General features: G+C 45.3%; 1 protein-coding gene and 1 long non-coding RNA gene across 5 annotated transcripts in view; one reads left to right on the top strand and one right to left on the bottom strand.

The window, feature by feature from the left end:
* The first annotated feature begins 15 nt into the window (after window positions 1-15).
* LOC310749776 lies at window positions 16-21,777 on the top strand. 2 transcript variants are annotated; one of them, XR_014541772.1, is made up of 5 exons: window positions 16-223; window positions 1,870-2,033; window positions 11,832-11,885; window positions 17,647-17,700; window positions 21,641-21,777. It is a non-coding gene; the product is annotated as an uncharacterized lncRNA (long non-coding RNA). The 2 variants fall into 2 exon arrangements; XR_014541771.1 differs by lacking the exon at window positions 11,832-11,885.
* The window catches only part of ADAMTS17 (ADAM metallopeptidase with thrombospondin type 1 motif 17), a 170,099-nt gene continuing 160,302 nt past the window's right edge, over window positions 12,243-22,039 (bottom strand). For all 3 annotated transcript variants that reach the window (XM_083586287.1, XM_083586288.1, XM_083586289.1), the window contains 2 exons: window positions 21,594-21,771; window positions 12,243-18,315 (listed from right to left, as the gene is read on the bottom strand). In XM_083586287.1, the coding sequence (XP_083442413.1) occupies window positions 18,164-18,315; window positions 21,594-21,771 (330 nt within the window). In that variant the 3' untranslated portion in view covers window positions 12,243-18,163. The remainder of the gene's footprint in view (window positions 18,316-21,593; window positions 21,772-22,039) is intronic.

The raw sequence follows: 22,039 nt of genomic DNA, 5'->3' as shown, positions 1-22,039 counted from the left end.
GTCAGCGCAGGAACGTGCCTCAGGAGGTGGAGGAGGGAAGCGCGCGTTGGTCTTAAAGGAACAGCAGCCTTGTTTGTTTGTTTTTTAACCCCCTTCTTTCTTTGCTCCCCATAGATATTGGAAGGTGTGGGGAAAGGCAGTTCTCTAGCAGCAGTACCAGGGGCCTTAAGCTTGCTGGGGCCTCGTATGAAGGCCGCTTCTTAATTGCTGTCATGAATATGAGGTAATTGTTGCAGCCAGATTCCTAGGAACAGGGGATGCAGCCTTGTTTATTTACTGCATTTTTATACCACCCTCTCCTCCAAAGATGGGACATGGGTGGTGCTGTGGGTTAAACCACAGAGCCTAGGACTTGCTGATCAGAAGGTCGGCGGTTCGAATCCCCGCGACGGGGTGAGCTCCCGTTGCTCGGTCCCAGCTCCTGCCTTCCTAACAGTTCGAAAGCACGTCAAAGTGCTAGTAGATAAATAGGTGCCGCTCCAGCAGGAAGGTAAACGGTGTTTCCGTGCGCTGCTCTGGTTTGCCAAAAGCGGCTTAGTCATGCTGGCCACATGACCCGGAAGCTGTACGCCGGCTCCCTCGGTCAATAAAGCGAGATGAGTGCCGCAACCCCAGAGTCGGTCACGACTGGACCTAATGGTCAGGGATCCCGTTACCTTTACCTCCTCCAAAGAGTTCAAGGGGTTCCCAGCTGGGAACCAACTGTTAGAAGCTGTGGCAATGCCCAACTCCATGGAAGAATAAATGGCGAAATAGAAAACAACAACAAAGAGTTCAAGCGGATGCCCTTGTTTTTCCTCCCCTTCCTCGTTTTAGCCTCACAACAACCCTGCGGGGTAGGTAAGGCTGGGAGACAGCAACTGGACGAGGTCACGCAGGTCTGAACCCCCAGGGTCTTTCCAAGCCCTAGGCCTAAAATCAGCTTAGTAAATTTGCAACAAGGCTGTAAAATAGCCCAGTATCATTCTCTCCATATTGCTGGTGGAAGGCTGAGGATTTGAACCCAGGGCTCCTAGGTCGTAGGGCAGCATTCTAACCACTACACTGCACTGGCTCTCAAGTCAGGATAACTTTGCATCAATGAAGACAAGGAAGACTTGGCTTAGACCTGCAATTCCTGTTGCATGCACCTAGACACAGAAAGTGTTTCCAACTTTATTTTGTTCCTTGCTTTCTAATTTTGTGGCATATGTTTGATACACATTTAATATGGTCTGCCAGCTTGTCTCTGATGTAAACTGTGCCAGGGAATGGCCCTCCTTTTTCCAAGAGCTGCGTGTGAGTTTTCTGCTTCTCGTACGCAGTCTATGCAAACAATAATTTTCACATGCCTCCCTTTGTACACGCATTCTTGAGTTCTTGTAGGGGAACTCCAAGTTGCACATGCCCCAGGCCCCATAAACCCTCTGGGAGCCCCTGGTTCTGCTGGTGAGCTTCTGAAGAGACATCTGTTTGGCCACTGTGAGAATGGAGTGCTGGCCTAATGGGCCCTTGGCTTGGTACAGCTGGGTTCTCCTTGGCCTCTGCCATTGTTGGACCATGCAATTGGCCAGGCTATTAGGAGTCTTTTGCTGATCAAAAGAACAATTCAGGTTTTAGCAGCAGACTTCAGACACAGAGCTGGAGAACAACACCCTGTTGTTTTGGAACTGATTGTGCATCGCCCATGGCTTTGGTCTGGATCAAACAACATTAGACCAGCCTTTGCCAACCCAGTGCCCTCCAGATGTTCTGGATCCCACCTGGGTCTGCGTGCTGTCTGGGGCTAATGGGAGTTGTAATCCAAAACATCTGGATGACACCAGGTTGGCAAAGGATTAAATAGGCTTTTCTGTCTTTCGTCTCTTGAAATCTTTCTTTTTTTAATAGAGCAACATTCATGGGCAAGGCGCTTAAACATGCAAGTTGAAAGATCTTTGCCCCAAAGACCTTGCAATCTAACCTTCTACACAGGAGATATGTGTGTTCCTCCGCGATGAATTAATTCCAGCTATCGCAACATCACTGCCTGGGGAGAAGCTGATTTGAGCGAGGTATGTAAATTTGGCACCGGTCTGTTTACCTTGGCATTTTCTTTCTTTCTTTCTTTCTTTCTTTCTTTCTTTCTTTCTTTCTTTCTTTCTTTCTTTCTTTCTTTCACTGAGTTTTGATAAGATGTTCCTTGGATGGAGAATTTTGTATGTGACAAAACTACTGACAGCCTCACATGTGTTATCACATGTGTGTGGTTTTGGGCCAAAGCAGGCATGACTCTTAACTAAACAAACTTGGGACTCAGTTTGTTTTGGGACCCAAGTTTTTTTTTAAAATAATTATTATTATTATTATTATTATTATTATTATTATTATTATTATTCATTTCATTAGATTTCATTTCATTAGTTGCTTTTTACAATAAAAAGTCTCAAGGCAACTTGACAAAAATACAATACAATACGATGTGTGACTTTTCAGACTAAACCTTTAGTGCAGCTGCACTGTGGAGCACGTCTTCCCTCAAAATTAGACAGGCATAGTTTTCATCCTATTCTAACACCTTAAAAAAATTACCCAGGCCTTACTAGATGAGCAAATCTATTCACTGATAAGAACTTGTCTCCATTTTTTGGAACCTTATATTACCTGCTTTGTTGTATGATGTTCTATGATACTTCTAAACGTCTAGCAGTTCATCAGTATTTAAAATAAACGAAAACATAATTGTCACGAGGATGAAGCAGGATAAAAGGTAGACGAATCTGTCAGTCTCTGTTTCTCTCTGTTTCTTACTTTTCCAATATTTAATTCAGTTCTCCACATTTCCACATCACTTTGCTGCTATTGTTTTTTAAGTCCACATAGAAAAGGCACCAGCATTTTCGTGCAAATTTCTCCTAATATACAAATTCTTGTATGCGATTTTGCGTAATATTCACAAAACAGTTTCCCATTGTATAATGCATTCTTGTATGTTGTTTTCACTTGTATGCACACTTTACCCTGGTATATGATTTTTTGCACACTTTATTTGGCTAAAGAACTGCCTTGCAAAATTTGAAGTGTGAATTTTGAAGGATGGCTGCATTTTGGTTTGTGTATTATTCTGGAAAGTGCAAATTAAGTGGGCTTGCCTTTAAATCCAAACTGAGTCAGATTTGTCCTGCCTCCCTATATATAACTGTTATAATGATAATTCTCCAGAGCCCTAGACTGGACTTCCCTTTGTTTTGCATATATCATTCTAAAAACACTTGGGTGTTCTCCAGCCAAGGCTCAGGCTGCAGCTGTTCAAATTGGCATCCAACTTGAAAGCTTTGTCCAGTACTTGCACAATTAGATATTGCAACCCATAAATCGTTTGAACGATTATTACTTTCGACGTGATTCCTAATCTGGGATTAATAAAAAGCGGAGCCTAGTGAGATGGCAGGTTGTCTTTTTCATCATAGTTGGCCATGTGGGAATCCCTCTTAATGAGATCAATGGCAAAGAGTCAAGGCATTTTCAGAACTCAAAGGTGGCCAGTGAAACGTGGTCTTTTTATAATCCTTTTGTGCTGGTAACCTCTGGCACTTAGCGTATGTGGGTTTTTTTTGCAATTTTTAATATTTTGCTTTGTCTAATGCTGTGTTTCCCAAACTTGGGTCTCCAGCTGCTTTTGGACTACAATTCCCATCATCCCTTGCTAGCTAGGGATGGTGGGAGTTGTATTCCAAAAACAGCTGGAGGCCCACGTTTGGGAAACACTGGTCTAATGGGACAACAGGTTAGCTTTAGTGAAGGACAACAGGCTTGCCATCTCTTGCTGCACTTAGAAGAACATATGAAGCTTCCTTATACCAAGTTAGCATTGTCTACACCAGGGGTAGCCAGTGTGGTGGAAGCCTCCAGATGTCATTGGACTACAACTCCCATCAGTCCGAGATACCATAAGCACATGATCAGGGCTGATGGAAATCGCAGTCCAACAGCATCTGGAGGTCACCACATTGGCTATCAACAGAGGTCTTTCCCAGCCCTACCTGATGCCAGGGATTGAACTTGGGGCCTTGTGCAAGCAAACCAGATACACCCTACCTATGTCCTCTTCCTTGTATTTCTTTATCTATCGTTGGATATTCTACGGCACTCATATTAAAGGATAGATAGTAATCTTGAGGTCAGGAATGGAATGGAGAGCCTGAGGCCCTCTGGGTGTTGCTGGGAGTTGAAGTGCAAGATTCATGGCAGATGAGGCTATGAATGACTACTAGCCAACGGGGGCTATGTTCTACTTCCATTGCTAGAGGAATGCCATTAGACGGGTATCACAAGAGCACTGCTGCTCACACGTCCTGCTTGCTGACCCGACAAGGACACGGACTCTGCAATCACCACCTGAGGCCCTTCTTTGGGTGCCTCCTCCATGAAAAATGGGCCTTTTCTGCAGTGGCTCCCTGTTTGTGGAAATGCTCTCCCCAGGGAGGTTCAGCTGTCGCCTTCATTGTACACTTTTAGACACCAGGCGAAAATGTTCCTCTTCAACCAGGCCTTTAGCTGATTGAGAGTCTATGACATAGACTCTATGTCATTTTAAGTGGAGGTTATTGTTTTGTTTATTTTTGTTCTTGTTTTTATTGTGCACCTTGTGGTTTTATTCTGTATTTTTATGTTACGAACCACCCTGAAATCTGTGGATGAAGGGCAGTATACAAATTTAATTAATAATAATAATAACAACAACAACCAAATATTAAATATTTACATTTAATATTTGGTTGTTGTTATTATTAACAACTGTCAGGGAATCAGGAGCAGGAGCACTGGGGAGAGAGGATTGGGAGAGCGAAGGGGAAGAATCCGAGGGCAGCGTAGGGGAGTATGACAGTGGCCCAAAGATTCCATGAGCTTCTCCAGCGAATCAGAAGATTCCCAGAAGGGGGCGCCGATGGTCAGGGCAAGGGGGGTCCCAGGGGGGACGCACCAGAAACAAGGAGCCAGAGGGGAACCCCAAAGCAGCAGTGGAGGATCGGGACCAGTTTCCCCACCAGAGCGTAGTGGGGGGGAAGAGTCACATGTGTCAGGGGCAGTGTCTCCTCCAGAGAGGGAGTCAGGGCTGACCACGCCTCCAACGGAGGGGAGGTCAGTTGCAGCTAGCCCCCCCGAAGGGGGAAGCAGTGACAGCAGCAGTGGAACGGTCAGGAGGAAAGCTGCTGGCTGGGCGCGCGCGCCAAGTTCAAATGTGCAGGCGCACAGAACAGCAGGAGACCCGGATGGGGAACCAGCTCCTAAAGCCCGCCGGAGGGAGGGAGAAGGCTCAGGGGAATCAGCGGGAGAAGAGGCTAGAAAGGGCGGAACCCCGGCGGGCAGGCGGACCCAGAGGAGGAAGGAGCAGCGGAGAAGGTGGAGCAAGGCTAGAATCTTAAATTGGTGTCAAGGGGGAGGAGACTCAGACGGAGCATCAGTGGTCTGACACTTGAGACGTGGAGCTGCGCGCTGCGGCTCTGGAAGTGAATCTGAACTTCAATAAAGACTTTTATACTTAACAACGAAGCAGCGTTGGTCCTTTGTGAGCTGGGACCTAGGGTAGCTCTGACAACAACTAACTTAGATATGATGCATTTCACGTTGTTAAAACAGAAAGATAAGTTTAGGCTTGATAAGGAAGTAATGGTTGCATTTTTAAAATCGCCCCCTCGAGAACAGATAGGAGGGGGAAATACAAACACTTCCCCCATGGCTTCAAAATTCTGGAATTTTTACATCTCATCCCACTCAGTGATTCTGGGTACAATAGTTATTTGCCTTATTCAGTAACAGGTTATTTAAGGCATAAAATTTGGCAAAGTATTGGTTGTGATTCCAGTTCACTGCCATGTTTGTGATGAGTATCCTTCATTTTCTTTTTGACAAGTGTCCTTTATCTCAAGGGAAAATTTCCCTCAAGCAAGGTGCAAATTTTCCCTCAGGATGAAAACGTTGAAGGAGCAATTTAACAATTAGTCAGCAGGTGATGCTGTTGCCATAGATTATAACAAAATGTCTCCTCACAAGCTCCTTGTGAATGTAATAAGCCCTGTTTTCCACTATATATTCTGGTCACAAATTGGTACAGCTGCTGCTGAGGAGACGAAATAGGGTCAGGGTGGATCTGTGTAATTAGGGGCCACAAGAAAAGATGCCTGAGTGGTGCTCAGACAGTCTGAGGCCAGGAAATACCTAATCCCCACCCCAAATGGGAGTGTTGGCAGAAGTGGTGCTACCATTCGCTGAAGGCAGCTGCAAAGTGGCGAGATTTTGGAAGTCAAGAGCTTTGTGTGCCACATAGCCTGTCCTTGGGGCTGGCCCTACCATTAGGTGGGTTTGTTTATTTATTTTACAACTTCATATACCATTAAATGCCAAAATAGGGTTCTAAGAAGTCTGAGGTAGCATATGCTGGAAGTGGTGGTGCCAGCCTCCTGGCTGATTTCCCTGACCTCGCCATCTCCAAATTCCCCTCAGGGCCCAAACTCGAGACTTGTGGCAGTAGAGCGCATGATTTGCATGCAAAGACCCCCCATGCCAGCATCACCAGGTTAGGCTGTGGAAAGTCAACAGCAATTCCACATACAGCTTACGCAGGAAAAAGAATTGACTGAAGGAGCTGCCTGCCTCGAAGTACCCTCTATTTCTTTGGCAACAAATTGCCCCTTGTTTTCGTAACAAAAGAAGTTATGTAGTAGAATTGCGTACGTAAGGCTGTTGGCTTAGCAAAAGAAATGGGTCTGACCATTTCAGTGGGCCTCTTCTTCTCCAAACCCCAGTCTTACAACTACTGAATCATATTGTTGGTGATGATCCTGGGAATAATTTAGCCCAACCTCAGTTCTGCAATGCTCTTTTATGATAGTTTTAGTGATGTTAGTTTTGCTGATCTGTAGCCTGCCTTAGATCTATGTTCCGGATAGGATATGGGTAGGGCAGTGGCATGCAGTGAAATTTTTCTTAGGGGTACAGTTATTGGCAGAGGCGCCAGCTTGCAAGGGTGATGTTGGGGACATCATGTGTGTGATGTTGTCCTGACATTGTGTGCGAGAGCATCATGCCTCCCTAAGCTGGACAGGATGCTAGAGCCCTTCTGACTCCTTCCCAAATCTGGGTGGACTTTGGTGGAAGGGCTCTTGGACCATGTTGAAGTATTGTGCCTCCCTCTCCCTAAGCCAGGCAGATGATTCCTAGGCTTTGGGAAGGAGGCACCAGGATTTAATACTTTAATATTCTAATTTATGGGGAACATTTAGGGGACTAGCCTAGTCTCCTGACGGCACACCACTGGGTATGGGGAACTTTTGGCCATCCAGGTGTTGCTGAACTACAGCAAGTATGGCCAATGATCAGGGCTGATGGGAATTGTAGTTCAGCAACATCTGGAGGGCTAAAGTTTCCCTGAACCTGTTCTACAGAAAAGCAGGGAAGAGATGTAACAAGCAGGAAATAAAACAATTAACAATAAAGCATTAAAAATGTGGGAGGTGATGATAGGGAAATATTTTGCTTTGCTGAACCCAACTTCTAATAAACCTACATGTGTGTGCACATATCATTAGTCCTGTTTTGTTGAAACCTTCAGTTATACTGTCAATAATAATTTGATTGTTTGAGACCAAACATCACAAAATGAGAGATAGGATGGTTGCCATGTGACCAAATGCAAGTTATTTCATAAGTATGCTTGTCCCTGTTCAAAGAAGTGTAGCTAACGGGCAGTGATGTAGTGTCCCTATTAAAATCAAGGAATGGGGAAGTAGTCATGCAACTGGTTTTTGAGATGCAACTGGTTTTCCCTCCCTCCGTCCCCAGACTTCTCTTCTGAGAGAAGTATGGTATTGCAGTCAGATTACAGAGCCTGAAGCTTGGAGGGAGCCTGCAGTGGGCACTTCCAGGAGACTGCAGAGGACCCAAGAGCATTTGGGAAATTTGCTGTGATATGTCGCTGCTAGATAAAAAGAGGAATGAGGCGGCTCTGGCATCTCAACAAAAGGATTTCTAACAGCAGAGCTGAGGGAAATCTCTGCTCGGGTCACCAGAGAGCTGCTGTTCATCAGCACTGGGTTAGGCTGCTTGGAGCAATGGTCTTGACTGAGTATAAGGCAGCTTTGCAAGGCACAGCATGTATTAATTACCCTCAAAGTTGAATAATTACTGCTGGAGCAACTGGCGACTGCAATTATTCATGGAAAAGAAAGTAGACTTGTCTTGGATGCACCTTATGCGTTTTTGCCAGGGAGAAACGTGTGGGGAAGCAAATGAATTTGCAGGCTGTAAAACAGCAAGCGAGCGAGCGAGAAATGGCTGAAGTTTTGTTAACCACCTGTGCATTTTTTTAGGTCATGGAGCAAGTCTGTTGGACAGAGTGCTTCTGTCCCGCCAGCAGCTTCCACTCTCCATCTGAGAGCTGGAGGAAATTCCTGGAGTCCCATGATATAGACATGTGCGTGGCTCAAGAAAATGCAGGCGGAGCTGGGCCAAGTGACAGCTCGCACTCCAGCTTTGCTGCCTGCATAACAAATGCCTTCTAAAGAAAACTGGAAAGTCTCCTCCAAGTAAATTTGTCTGGCAAAGGTTAGGACCCAGTATTAATGTAGGTTGTCTAGCTACTAGATTTCTTGTTTCTGACTTAACTGTCTATGGGTAACAGACCTTTTTACAGGACCTCTACTGAAGTCATTGGCTTTTAATAATAATGTTGTTGTTGTTGTTGTTGTTGTTGTTGTTGTTGTTGTTGTTGTTGTTGTTGTCAGTCGATCAGTTAAACTTATACCCCTCTTACTCCTTCCTCTCCAAAGAATCCAGGGCATTAAACACACAAAAGATAAAACAATAAAAACATCTAAAGACAATTCCACTACAGATACAACCTTCAAAAGGCTTAGTGAAAGAGGAAGGTCTGTGGTAGGTGCCAAAAAGACAACAGAGATGGTGCTTGTCTAATATTAAAAGTGCTATTTGAAGCAGCCGCCCCCTTCTCCTTTAAATGAAGCGGGGGTGCTTCAAACAGTGCTTTTACGAAGCGCCTTAAGGCAGCCCCTGCACTCAACATTTTAGTTGAAATGGGAGTGTGGGGACTGCTTTACATCACTTCTCAAAAGTGCTGTTTGAAGCAGCTTGTACACTTCTCTTGCCCCCTCTCAGGAGAAACGCATGAACTGTTTCAAACAGCGCTTTTGAGAGGTGCTTTAATCTCCACTCATCAGTCGATGAGCAGGAATTGCCTTGACTACACAACACAGTTCTCTGCTTAGAACATGGCACACAGCCAACACAGGATTAAATCCTGGCCTCCCAGACCTCATCAGGACAGATGGGCATGCTTTGAGGATAATGGCTTTGTGGACCAAACTGGATTCACTGGTGGGCCAAGATTAGCCTCCAGCCTGGAGGTTCTCCACCCCTGGTCTACCCTGACTGGCAACTACTCTGCAGGGTTTCGGGAAGAGAGTGTCTCCCAGCCCAACCTGGAGATGGCAGGGATTGAACCTGGGACTTACTACTGGCAAAGCAGATAGTCTATCACCAAGCCACAGCTCTCCCCCAAGTGGGTTGTTTGACTTGTTGGCCACAAGGGGAACTTGTGGCTTTGGTTCACACTCTCAAACCTAAAATGGCAGCATCTTTTTTTTTTTTTTTGCCAGCCCTACAGATTTTGTGTACATTTTTATCTGCAGGTAAAAAAAACCTTGATTGATTCATCTACCCAAGGGAGCAGTTCTAAAGAGCTTTAGACTTAAGGGTTTTTGTTTTGTTTTTAAGGAGGCTGGTAATGCTCAGCTGCATTTCTGGGGATTGAAATGAGAAGGTGTTCCATTATCTGGCTTGCTGGAAAGGAATTCCCATCCAGAGAAAACCTCTTAATGTACAAACAGTCAGACTGGCTTGCTGGTAAACCCTCAAGAGACTGGTAAAGCCGTCAGCTTCTCTGAAGACTTGAGAGTGAGTGGAGGGAACAGGTGGACTCCGAGGACTGAGGAGCGATTGCTATGCTCTAAAAAGTAAAACAAAAAACCCCAGCCGCCCTGGGATTCTTATTCAGGCACTGTTTTTTGAAGCACTGTAATGGTCTGGTTTTGCCTGTCCCCGATGAACTCAATAGAAGACTGTTCCAAAGGGAGCTGGAAGCAAGAGGGAAGGTACACGGGGCTGTTGTCCCTTGGAAATCATCCGATCCTATGCTGGTTGTACCTGCCAGACCCACTGTAGATGCAGCTCAGAATTACAGGAGGGCGTTTATTGGCAGAAGTCTCCAATGCCTCCAGCCAAACCTATTACAGCATTAATTCTCATCCTCCCAACTTAATGCAATGCCCCTTGGCTTCCTAGGGAGCCCCCACAGGCCTTTTGTTGTTTAGGGAGTTCAACAATTACAATCTCATCTGGCTCCTGCGCATGATGGACTCTTCCAAGGCTAATGATGTGTTAATAGAGAGCGACCTTTGGACAAGGCCTGTTGTGTTTTGCTGCCATTTTATAGCCTCGATGGGAGGCTGCCTCGGTTAGTACCTCGGATACCTCCAAGAACAGGAAGCCTCCTTGTGCTGGGAAGGCAGCATTGGACCGAGGAATGGAGATTAATAATATTATTAAAATTTGTATACCCCCCTTCATCCGAAGATCACAGGGCGGTTCACAACATAAAAATACAAAATGATAACACAAGATACGTAATTCAAAAACCATAAACAAATCAATAGCCCCTCCTCCCACAAACACATTGAAAAGGTCATAGAATGTTTAGTCAGCCAAAGGCCTGGTTATTGAGAAACATTTTTGTCCGGCACCTAAAGATATGCAATGAAGGGGCCAGGCAAGCCTTCCTGGGGAAAGCATTCCACAAAGGGGGAGCCACCACAGAAGAGGCTCTCATGTTGCCACCCTCTGAAACTCTCATGGAGGGAGTATATGAAAAAAGCCCTCAGATGAAGGTGGCAGGGTCTGGGAAAGTTCATATGGAGAGAGGCTTTTCTTGAGGTATTGCAGTCCCGATCCGTTTAAGGATTTATAGGTTGAAACCAGCACTTTGAATCGAGCCTGGAAACTAACTGGCAGCCAGTGCAGTCGGGCTAGGATTGGTGTAATATGCTCAGACTATTTGCGTAGGTGAGATGGGGCACTGGGGCAGGCTTCCCTTTGCCAACCAAAGGTGCAAAAAGGGTGGCTTCCTCAAGAGGAGGAGGAATTCTAGCAATTGTGGAGGAAAGCCAGATGAACAGCTCGCCTCTTCCACTGATGGTCTCTGGCTGCTGCTACCTCCAAGAGCAAAGCAGTGGTTCTCCAGCAGTGAAGCTTGTCAATGTACCGTGGAGCTTATAGTCAGCTAAGCTTCTAGGGCTGCCTTCGATGGGCTGATTTGGCACTCCCCATGCCCTACTTTTGGTCCAGCTCTGGCTGTTACAAGGGCCTTGCAGCTGTGCCAGCACCAACATTCTTCACTGTGTTTTACTGCCTCAATAAAAGTACAGGAAGCTACCTAAAACAAGTCAGGCCAATGGTCCCTCCAGCTCTGTGCTGACTGGCAGAGGCTCTCCAGCATTTCATGCAGAGGGTCTCTCCCAGCCCTACTTGGAGATGCCAGGGATTGAACCTGGGACCTTGTGCATGCAAAGCAGATGCTCTAACCACTAATGTGCAGAGCACACTGGCTTGAGCCTGTGGGGCAGTTGGCAACTGACTCCCCAGGCAAATTGAGCCCCATCATAACAATTACAGTGGAACCTCAAGTTGCGGGCATAATCCGTTCGCATCCAGAAGCGCCACGTCTGCACGTGCCAAGATTTAGTGCTTCTGTGCATGCACGAGCGTCAAAACCCAGAAGTAACTTGTTCCACTACTTCCAGGTTGCCGCGAGACACAAGATGAAAACACACAACCTGAAGCGGACGCAACATGAGGTATGACTGTAGAGAGGGCCTAGGACCCAGAGGAAGTGATTTCATTTCCTGATATTCTGGTGGGGCTGCAGCAGTCAAAGGGCCATTTAGTCCATGCTTTTTCAGATGTTGCCAATGATGACACATAACACATCATGTTCCATTGGCTTGTGTGGGTTATGGATTCTGCAGCCTTAATTGTGGCTGCCCATGAGGCCACTGCTAAATACAATTTTGGCCTGGTGGAAATGCAGTTGAACTGACTCACTCTGCACAAGAGAAAGCAAGTATGAGTTTAGGATCATGGTGCCAACAGAGCAAGCTATCCAGAAGCAACTCAGGTCTGCATGATACAGGTAAAAGCAAGACTTGCAATTATTATGGAAAAAATACATTTATTATTGTTGTTATTGCTGCTGTTATTATCTTATACATGTTGAACCTTTAAAAAAAATCCCCAGATTGGAATGATCTCTTTTAATTTACAATTTGTTGCATTAAGCTTTACTGGAATTATTATTATTATTATTTGTTTACAGCACCAGAGTAGGGTGGGGCAAGGAATTAGAAATATTACCAATGGCTACAGTTCATATGGAAATTAATTACTGGGAAATATATCTATATCTATATCTATACACACACACACATTTTTGCACTTGGTATTGAAAAACGTAACACGGTATTATTACCTTGCATTAGAATAAAATATCAGTATCCAACTGCAAAGGTGTTTGTTTGTTTTAAAAAATCATATAGACAAAAGACAAAAAGATAGCACCATATGATAATGAGAATCTACACTCCGTATGTGACAACTTGTGCAATTACAAATGTACAGTACTTAAAAGCAGCACATAGAAAATGGATTTTAGACAATGGGATTCCTACCCTTGTAATCCAAGAGGGCTGGGCTCAAAGGGAGCAAACCAAAGGAGTTGCTGTAGCTACACTGAAACCAACAGGTGCCTACACAGTAAGTACAGATGAAGAAGCCACAGCCACTGTATGCGGGTGCTTGATGTGGCATTGATGCTCCTCATGCACCCATATTAATTGCAGTGTACACACAACATTGCTGGCATCAAAATGGCAGCCTGTACTCCCCATTTACGGTAATCTGGATTTTCCTTTTCCCAAGAAAACTTGGTAAATTAAAAAACAACAACACGAAAACAGGTTGCATCCAATGTAGGATTAAAGTCACTTACTGGCATACTTGCTGTACTGCTGGAAGATGGTTGTGCAAGGGAAAACACAATGACATGACAAAAGATCTGTGCGTTTAATGGGGAGATGGGCAATAGGACTGGTTTAGGAGACGAAAGGTGAAGAAGAAAATGTTGTGAACTTCAGCCTTGCTTCAGATCTTGCAATGGCCCACCAGACTTTTTCAAAACCAAATTTTATTTGAACAAACCCTTGCACCATCTCAGCAACCGTTTTGGAAACTGCCCTCAGATTCAAGCACTTAATTCACTGTACAGCAGGGATGGTGGGAACCCATGGCCAGGGTGCCAACTTGAATAAAATATTGAGGGGCAGGTAAGCCCCGTCCTGCACAATCCATCACATGACACAGCACACACAAACCATTTGAACAGCAATGCTCTTCAACTAAGCCCCTCTAATATTTTATTGGAGGGGACTGAAGGGGCTTCAACCACTAGGAGTTGGCTTCCATGCCCGTGACACTCTAGATGTTGCTAGACTCAATTGCTCATCTTTCCTGCCTGTTAGGCATGCTGGGCTGGGACTGGTGGAAATTAGAGTGTCCAACTGCACTGGGAAAACCACAAGTCCTCCATCCCTGCTATACAGCATAAGTGTAAGAGTGGCATGTTGGGTCAAAGGAAGACCTAGCCTAGCGTTCTGTTTCCAGTGATCCTCCAAGAAGGCACACCATCTGTGCCTTGAAGGGGCTACCCTTTCCATGTTGTTTATCCCCAGCACAAAATATTTAGAGGTACACTGCTTCTGTGTACAGAGGCTCCATTAGCAATTGTTGCTAGCACCAATTAGGCCCTAGCTCTCATGGATTTGTCTACACCCTTTTTAAAAAAGCCATCTAAACTAATTCTCAGTCATACAACCCAGTCTCTTTATCTGCAAGGTTGGCATTTCATAGTGCAAGGCAAAAGATACCTTCAGCATGCAGGATCATGGCTCTTTTGATTGCAGCCTAAGCCATGATGCTGTGAGCTAGCTGATGAGGTCTGGCTATTCGGACCAGTGCCAAAGTGATGGAAATGAGTTGAAGCTTCTCTGCCAGTCCTCTTAGCACAAAGGCCGGCCTGCTACCCACTCCATCCCAAACAAGACTTTTTCACAGCACAGAACTGCTGGGTTGGGGTCTGAAAGGAACCCTGGCACAACACTGGCACTCTGTAGGGTACAGGCAGGCTATCAGCCTGGGATGGGCCTGATCTCACAGAGCAGAAGCAGAATGAGGATGGGATGATCATTTTACTAGAAGCATCTGACCAGGGATCGCCTTAGTATGTTGATTTGGTTCGTTCATGAACAGTTTCCTAGATGTAGCCATAACATCTAGGAGACACCAGCAAAGAGGCCTGAAATGCAGTCTGAGTGTCTTTCTATGATTGATTTTGAGGAGGAGAATAAGGAACACTATAAAGACATTTAACAGGCCAAAAGCACTACTACAACACCAAGTGAACTCAACAAGATAGACTGGATTGGATAATTAGTAGCTACACTATACAGAAATTTGATAGAATCCAGAGAAAGTTGGGCAAATTTTTATTTTTATTTTTTGCGGGGTGGTGGTGGTGGAATATATCACCTTTATCACCTATTCCTCGTCTCGGAAGCTCACAGAGTAGTGGAAGTCAGGTTGTTTTATTGTAACCTCACAACAACCCTGTTTAGGTTGACTTCCCCAAGACCACCAAGTGAGCTTCCAGGCTGAGGAGGGATTTGAACCCAAGTCTCCCAGTAAAGTGCAGTCCTAAGCATGTTTATTCAGAAGTAACTCCGAGCAAGTTCCTACCACAGTCACTCACCAATGAGACTTGTGTACACCATCAATCAGCCAATGTCCAATTGGTCCCAATCCAACACAAACTCTCTGGATTAGATCTGAGGTTATCTCCCATAAGCTAGACGAGAAACAAAGGGTTGTAGCCAATGTTAGCCTACCTCAGAGGAGGCCCACTGAAAGTAATGTGCCTAAGTTAGTTATCATGTCTATTCATTTCAGTGGGTGTACTCTTGAGTAGGTCTAGCAATGCATCCAATCCAAAATGTGTAAGCTTTCCCCATTTTAGGGAAGTTTTAGACTACAACTTCCATCAGCCCCAGTCAGCACAGTCATATGATGCTGGGGACTGATAGGAGCACAGCTGATAGGAGTTGTAGTCAAAAACAACAGGAGGGTAGGCAGTTGGGGAAGGATGTACTAGGCTCACCACCAAGACTACACAGTGTCTTTGCATATGGCTGCCAAGTCATCACTGCAGCCCTGCCTGTAAATATATGTATAAAGAATAAAGAATAAAGAACCCTGCCCCACAAACAACCTGATAATACAGAAGCAGGCTAGCACCAATGGAGCTCAGCGAGTGAATAAGCTCCTTTTGATCCAAACATTCCCACTGCCTTGAGAAGGGTTAGAAGCTGGTCCTGAATTTTCGAGCACCATTATCTTTATTTTCATCTTGATAAGATCCCAGGTCCGTACTCTGGAAAACCCAGTTCATTGTCCGACATCTGCCATGCCTGAGGGTTTCTTTTAAAAAACCAATTTGTGTAGTAGATTGATTTCAATGTCTTTTCATAGGATGAACTTTTTTAAAAACAAAAACAAAATGCATGTCTGACTGCACATCCAGGGATCTTTGTGAGTTCTGATTTCAACTCGGGGCCATTTCTGTATTAGGGGTGTCAGAATGTCCTAATATGAACTTGGCCGTCCAGTCAACAGAGTTGCAGAGGACAGAGTGGCTTCATGGAGCAAAGCCTCCCATTTGCTACCTACTTGTCACCGTAGCGAAGGTGTTGAGGTGGAGATTCACAGCTTAATCTTCAGCACTGTGGCTGGAGATGCAAACATCTGACCTGAATGCGCTTTGTTTAACAGAGCATGTTTAAATCGGCACACCCATGAAAGCGGCAATGCTTCTCTCTGCTTACAGCACGGCTTGCCATAGAGCCTGTGAAAGGTAATGTCTGAACTGCATCGGTCTTCCACAGCAACCCTCAGAAATGACATTTCTACTCCGTTTTATTTCTTTGGAGAGAGAGGGAGAAAAGATTCCCACCACTGAATGCAGGAGTGGCTGGGGCGGTGGGGTAGAGCTGTCCTCCCAGCAGTGGTGTCGCTGCTGCTTATCTGAACAGTGTGAGGGCTGGTGGGGTGGGGCAGCAGCAAGGTTCAGCACCGCAGTAGGAGAACCAGATTGGCTGTGCTGGTGATGCTGTGCTGGGTCTTTCCCACAGCCCTGTCCTGCCTCTGTACCATCCAGGTGAGCTGTAACATCAATGCCGCTGTTGGGAGGGCAGCTCTGTGGCACTACCCCATTGGTCCAGATCGGAAATGATAAATGATGTCCAAACCGGAGTGGATGTGGAAGTGGGTGTGGAAGAAGAGAAACAGGGATATGCCTTCTGCCCAGGAAGAGATAAAGTAAGGATTCTCTCCCAAAATAACAGAGCCGAGAAGATTTAACCCCTCTTCTTGCTAACCCCTGTCCCCCAAATTCAATACATCAATTCTAATACTGTGATCGCCACACAGATGTCCGGACTCGTTTCAAAATAATAGGCAGCACAGGAATGGGAACCTGTGGTTTTCCAGATGTTACTGGACTAAAGCTCTTACCTTCCCTGACCTGATGACTGAGACTGATAGAGATTGGAGTCCAACAACCTCCAGAGAGCCACAGGTTCCCCATGCCAGACATAAAAACTTGCTTTCAGTGCTTAGCGCTGACCCTTCCACTGAAATTTCTGTGCCACATGTGGAGGTTCATTATGCAGCTGCAGTGGTGGGTGCAGTGGGCCAGGCATGTTTTTATGCAGCTCAGCTGGGCTACTGAAACTGGTCTGATGGAAAACTTCACGATTGAACTTGATTACCACTGTAGAGTTATGAAGCATTTTGAGTTGAACTGGGTCTCCTGGGATCATTACAGTCGTCTTCTATTTATGTATTGCAACACTGGATAAATAAAGCACCTTAATAAAAAAAAACAAGGCAAAAGAGAATATATGTTGGCAGAGAGGAAGCGGAATGTCAGCCCTTGATTCGTTTTTCTTTTTCTTTTCACTCCTTTAAAATTATACTCAGTGGAATGCTGGCAGCAGCTGTGGCGAGCTTTCTGCAGAGATTTCAGATGCGTTCATCCACTGCTGTTTGGCTTTCAGGAGCTTTTCTAGCAATGCCTCTTTTTTTAAAAAAAAAAATTAAGCATTTCATTAATGGTTCTTGCTTTCAAGCCACCCGGCCTCCGCCCGCACTTTCGGGCTGGGAATGGAACGTAGAAGCCAAAGGCTGAAGCATTAAGTAATGTCTCTATCTACACTGAGTTATTTGCCAGAGGCTTACCCTGTTGAGGTACATGTAACTTTAGTCAATTTAATCACTTTTCAAATCTTTTCCTTTTTTTTTTAAGTAAAGGAAAATGGTAGCAAGCCATCCAGTGGCTGGAAATAATCTATATATTACTGGGGGGCGGGGAGGGAAGTCGCAACGTCAAAACATCATAAAAATCTCTAGGATTGGCTTCAAGACGAATTTTTCTTTCTTTCTCTTTTTCAGTCGTGGATTGCTTTGGTTCATCCGGTCTGCAAAAGGAGTTTCAAGTCCTATTAGGTAAGCGTTGGAATCCACCAAGTCTGAGTGGCTTGCTGAAGATCTGGTAGGCAGCTTACCCTCAAGCTTGCAACTTTTCCTGGCTGCACTGGGCCAAGGTCCATCTATTCAAGCATTTTGACATTTTAACAGTGGCCAGCCAGGTGCCGCTGGTGCCCGGTGGTGGAAATGGCCATCCCCTGTTGTTGGTCACCAGTACCTGGTATTCAGAGGTAGACTGCCTCTGTGCATTTGGGGGGGGGGATTCCATTTTGCTGTCATGGCTGTTTAGCTATCGACAGACCTATCCCCTCCCCCCCATGAATTTTGTCTAATCCTTAAAAGAAAAAGAAAAAAAAGCCATCTAAGCTAAGTGGCTATTGCCACTATCTTGTGGCAGGCAGTTCCATAAGTTAATGACACATTTTGTATGAAGCAGTACATAGGAGCTGTAATACCCTAAAGGAGAAAAAGGCGGGTGTCATTAACTTTTCAGTTGCATCTTGCTTGCATAGAAGTCTCTGCAGGTCTGGCAACAGCGCTGATACCACCTCATGTCCTGGCAGAGATTTTTCTCCCGAATCACGCGACAGTATACCATCCACTGGTCGCCTGTGCACTTGTAGGTCAGAGCAGCTTTTGGAATATAATGTGGGGCGGGAGGAAGAGAGAGAAAAAAAAGATAGAAAAAGTTTTCTGGGGAAGGGGCTGGGATCACAGGGAAAGGTTTACACAACCTACAATACTCTGTATTTATGAACATATAAAAACTGCCTTATCTGGAGCCCAGACAATTAACTCATCTAGCCTGGTATTCTGACTGGCAGCGGTTTTTGAGGGTTTCCTCCCAGCCCTCTTACCCTTAGGTAGGCAAACTAAGGCCCGGGGGCTGGATCCCGCCCAATCGCCTTCTAAATCCGGCCCATGGATGGTCCAGGAATCAGCGTGTTTTTACACAAGTAGAATGTATGCTTTTATTTAAAATGCATCTGGTGGTTATTTGTGGGGCATAGGAATTCATTCTTTTTTTTTTTTTCCAAAATATAGCCCGGCCCCCCACAAAGTCTGAGGGACAGTGGACCAGCCCCCTGTTGAAAAAGTTTGCTGACCCCTTCTCTTACCCAAAGTCATTTTAACTGGGGACTGAACTATCGGCCGTGTTTTCCCTGTGTGGTTAAATTAACGTCAAACACATCACCTGAATAAACTTTACAACAAACTTGGACGGCAGGCCAGAATGATCAAGGCTCTGGAGCGTGGATGCCCCCTGCATACACTAGGGCTAACAGTCATGCAGAGGAATAGCTAGGCACAGCTGATCCATTCTGTATCTCTTATTTGTCCCAGTCTTAAGTTCAGTAGTTTACATCTGTTTGAAATTTATTTATTCATTTATTAAAGAATCCTCATGGAAATTTGTCAGTATTTTACTGTGGCGTTTTCCTCGTTGTACACATTCTTGTAAAGCAACTTTCCCTAATATAATGCATTTTTTGCATAATTTTCACTGCCATGTGCATTTTTGAACACATTACAGTGGTACCTTGGTTTTCGAACATCTCCGTTGATGAACATTTCGGTTTTTGAATGCCATAAATGCTTTGGTTTTCGAACACGCTTCGGAAGTTGAACATGCCATGCGGCTTCCACTGAGTGCAAGATCCTGAGGCCTAGCTGTCGGCTACTGAGTTTTCAGTTTGCAAACATTTCAGAACTCAAACGGTCTTCCGGAACGGATTATGTTCGAAAACCGAGGTACCACTGTACAGTACTTGATTGGAGAAGTGCATGGCAAAATTAGGAGAATTGTGAATTTTGAAGGATGGGAGCGTTTCTGTTCTCATCTTGTTATGGAAAGAGAAAATTAGGTAGATTTGCCTTTAAATACCAACTGCATCACATTTCTCCTCCATCCCCACCTGGTCACCCTGAAGCTTGCCTAAGGCTGCCTTAGTCATAGCTGCTGGGAAACTTGAACCACTTCATGCAGGCCCCGTGCTGCTGCCATAGCTCTCATGAAATATACAGAGTCTAAGGTTGGGAGGGTCTGAAGCTGCTCCTCCACCAGTCCTTTCCACCACCCCTCCTCTCACACTGGTGCCAGGTGAACATAGAGGCTCGCTTTACTGATCTGGGAGGAAGGTGGTGGCACAGACCAGCGATGCAGGAGGTGCCCTGGCTGAATCTCTTCTCAGAGCTTTATAATATACAGCAGGTGTGGGAGATCTTTGGCCCTGCAGGTGTTGCTGAGCGACGTTCTCCTATCACTCCTGGCCATCGGCCATGCTTGCTAGGGCTGATGGGAGTTGTAGTCCAGCAACTTCTAGAAAGCCAAAGGTTCCTCACTCCTGATATACACACACGAGCACCATGCTAAGACCTGGCAAACTAGGGTGGGCGTTTACTTCAGTACTTGACTTCCTGGGAATCTCCATTTTCACTTGTGTGCGTGCTTTGTTTTTTAAACACAAGTTTGTAGCCCTCGCAATTAGCAGGCATGTTTAAAAATGTTTGTTCAGAGCACTGTATACCCAGGGGCTTCCCACTTATCATAAATGGGAAATATTTGAAGTGGACATTTTCCAAATTAAGGCCAAATGTTTCCTTCTCACAGAAGAGGGAATCCACATGTGTCAGGAGGATCAACTAGACAAAAGCTTTCCTCCTGGGAGTAGTAGTGATTTCAGGGGTGGGGTGTTTCATCAGGACTGCAGTGGAAGAAAGGAAAGATATGAACCTTCACCCCCCCTTGCCTGTGGCTTCCAGTCTGGTTCCCCCACCCTTCCATGGACATTGTTTAGAAAGGGGGAACCCCTAGACATGTTAATTGCATTTAATCAAGGCCAAACAGCAGGCATCTTTTTTTGAAGGTTCTGAATAGCCACTTTCAAATGCTTTTAAAAGGCTACTTTTATTGTTTTATTATTTTTGTAAACTACTTTGAGGTTTTATTACCATCAAGTGGTACATATATACATGTGAAATAAAATAAATATATAAATATACTTGGTGTGGGACGCGGGTGGCGCTGTGGGTTAAAACCAAAGAGCCTAGGACTTGCTGATCAGAAGGTCGGCGGTTCGAATCCCTGCAACAGAGTGAGCTCCCGTTGCTTGGTCTCAGCTCCTGCCAACCTAGCAGTTTGAAAGCACATCAAAGTGCAAGTAGATAAATAGGTACCGCTCCGGCGGGAAGGTAAACGGCATTTCCGTGTGCTGCTCTGGTTCGCCAGAAGCGGCTTAGTCATGCTGGCCACATGACCCGGAAGCTGTACACCGGCTCCCTCGGCCAATAAAGCGAGATGAGCACCGCAACCCCAGAGTCGGCCACGACTGGACCTAATGGTCAGGGGTGCCTTTACCTTTATACTTGGTGTGGCTGAATAAGTCTATCCAGACATGTAGAAGCTATCCCAGTATTTTAATGTGTTTTTAGCTTATAGTGGATTTTAATTATTTTTGAATGCTTTAAATATTTGTTTTTAACTGGGATTTTTTTTACTGATAATATTAGTGTTGTTTCCCCTTCCCCTTTTTTGCAAACTGCTTTGAGGTTTTATTATAATCAAGTGGCATATAAATATTGTGAAATAAAAAAATAACTAAAATAAACTTGATGTTACAGAACAAGGCATTATTGAATCTCCTGCTGCTTTTGTTCACTTTTAAGCAGGGTTGGGGGGCTCCAGTCAGAGTAATGCTGGTGGGACAGAGATGGGCTTAATCAGAATAGCATCAGTAGGGGAGGGGTGCAGTTTTCCCGATTAAAATGCCCCATCCTCTGAGGTGCTTTTAACCCTGCTGCGCAGCTCTGCCGAGCCATACCTGTTCTGACACACTACACATCAACACAAAGTCATTGGAGAATAGATTCAGAGTTTCTTTCTTTAGGGTGACAAATGTAGCCATACTTACCAAGTCTTGGTGAGGTAATTGTGTTCACATTGATCTTCTCGTTACAGGCCTCTTGGTGACACTGTCGGTAGGCTGCAGGCTTGGAGAGGACAGGGCATTCGTTGCCATGGCGACCCGTGACCTTGTGCATGCACTGTACCACGCGGGACTGAAGGCCTTTCCCACAAGTTGAGGAGCACTGGAGAAGAGAAGGTGACCTTGGTGAATTGTATATAACAGTCGGAAGGCCCATGAAGACAGCGGAGAGGCTCTTGGGATGACATCAGATGATGCCCAATTTGGCTTTGAAAATCCCTGGCAAGTAATGCAGTTAGTTGATGCTCAAACCGCAATATTTTTGGACAGCTTCCCTTTAAAGAAGGTTGTGCAATTGAGCTCTGCTGGCTAACCCTGTCCCTCAGGAGTCTTCCAGTCTCCGTTAATGGCAGGGCCCACACCACAGGAAG

This window comes from Podarcis filfolensis, assembly GCF_964270895.1.
Source record: "Podarcis filfolensis genome assembly, chromosome: 14".
Taxonomy (NCBI): Eukaryota; Metazoa; Chordata; class Lepidosauria; order Squamata; family Lacertidae; genus Podarcis; species Podarcis filfolensis.
The sequence above is the reverse complement of the archived record's forward strand: the minus strand, read 5'-3'. Positions and strand labels throughout refer to the sequence as shown.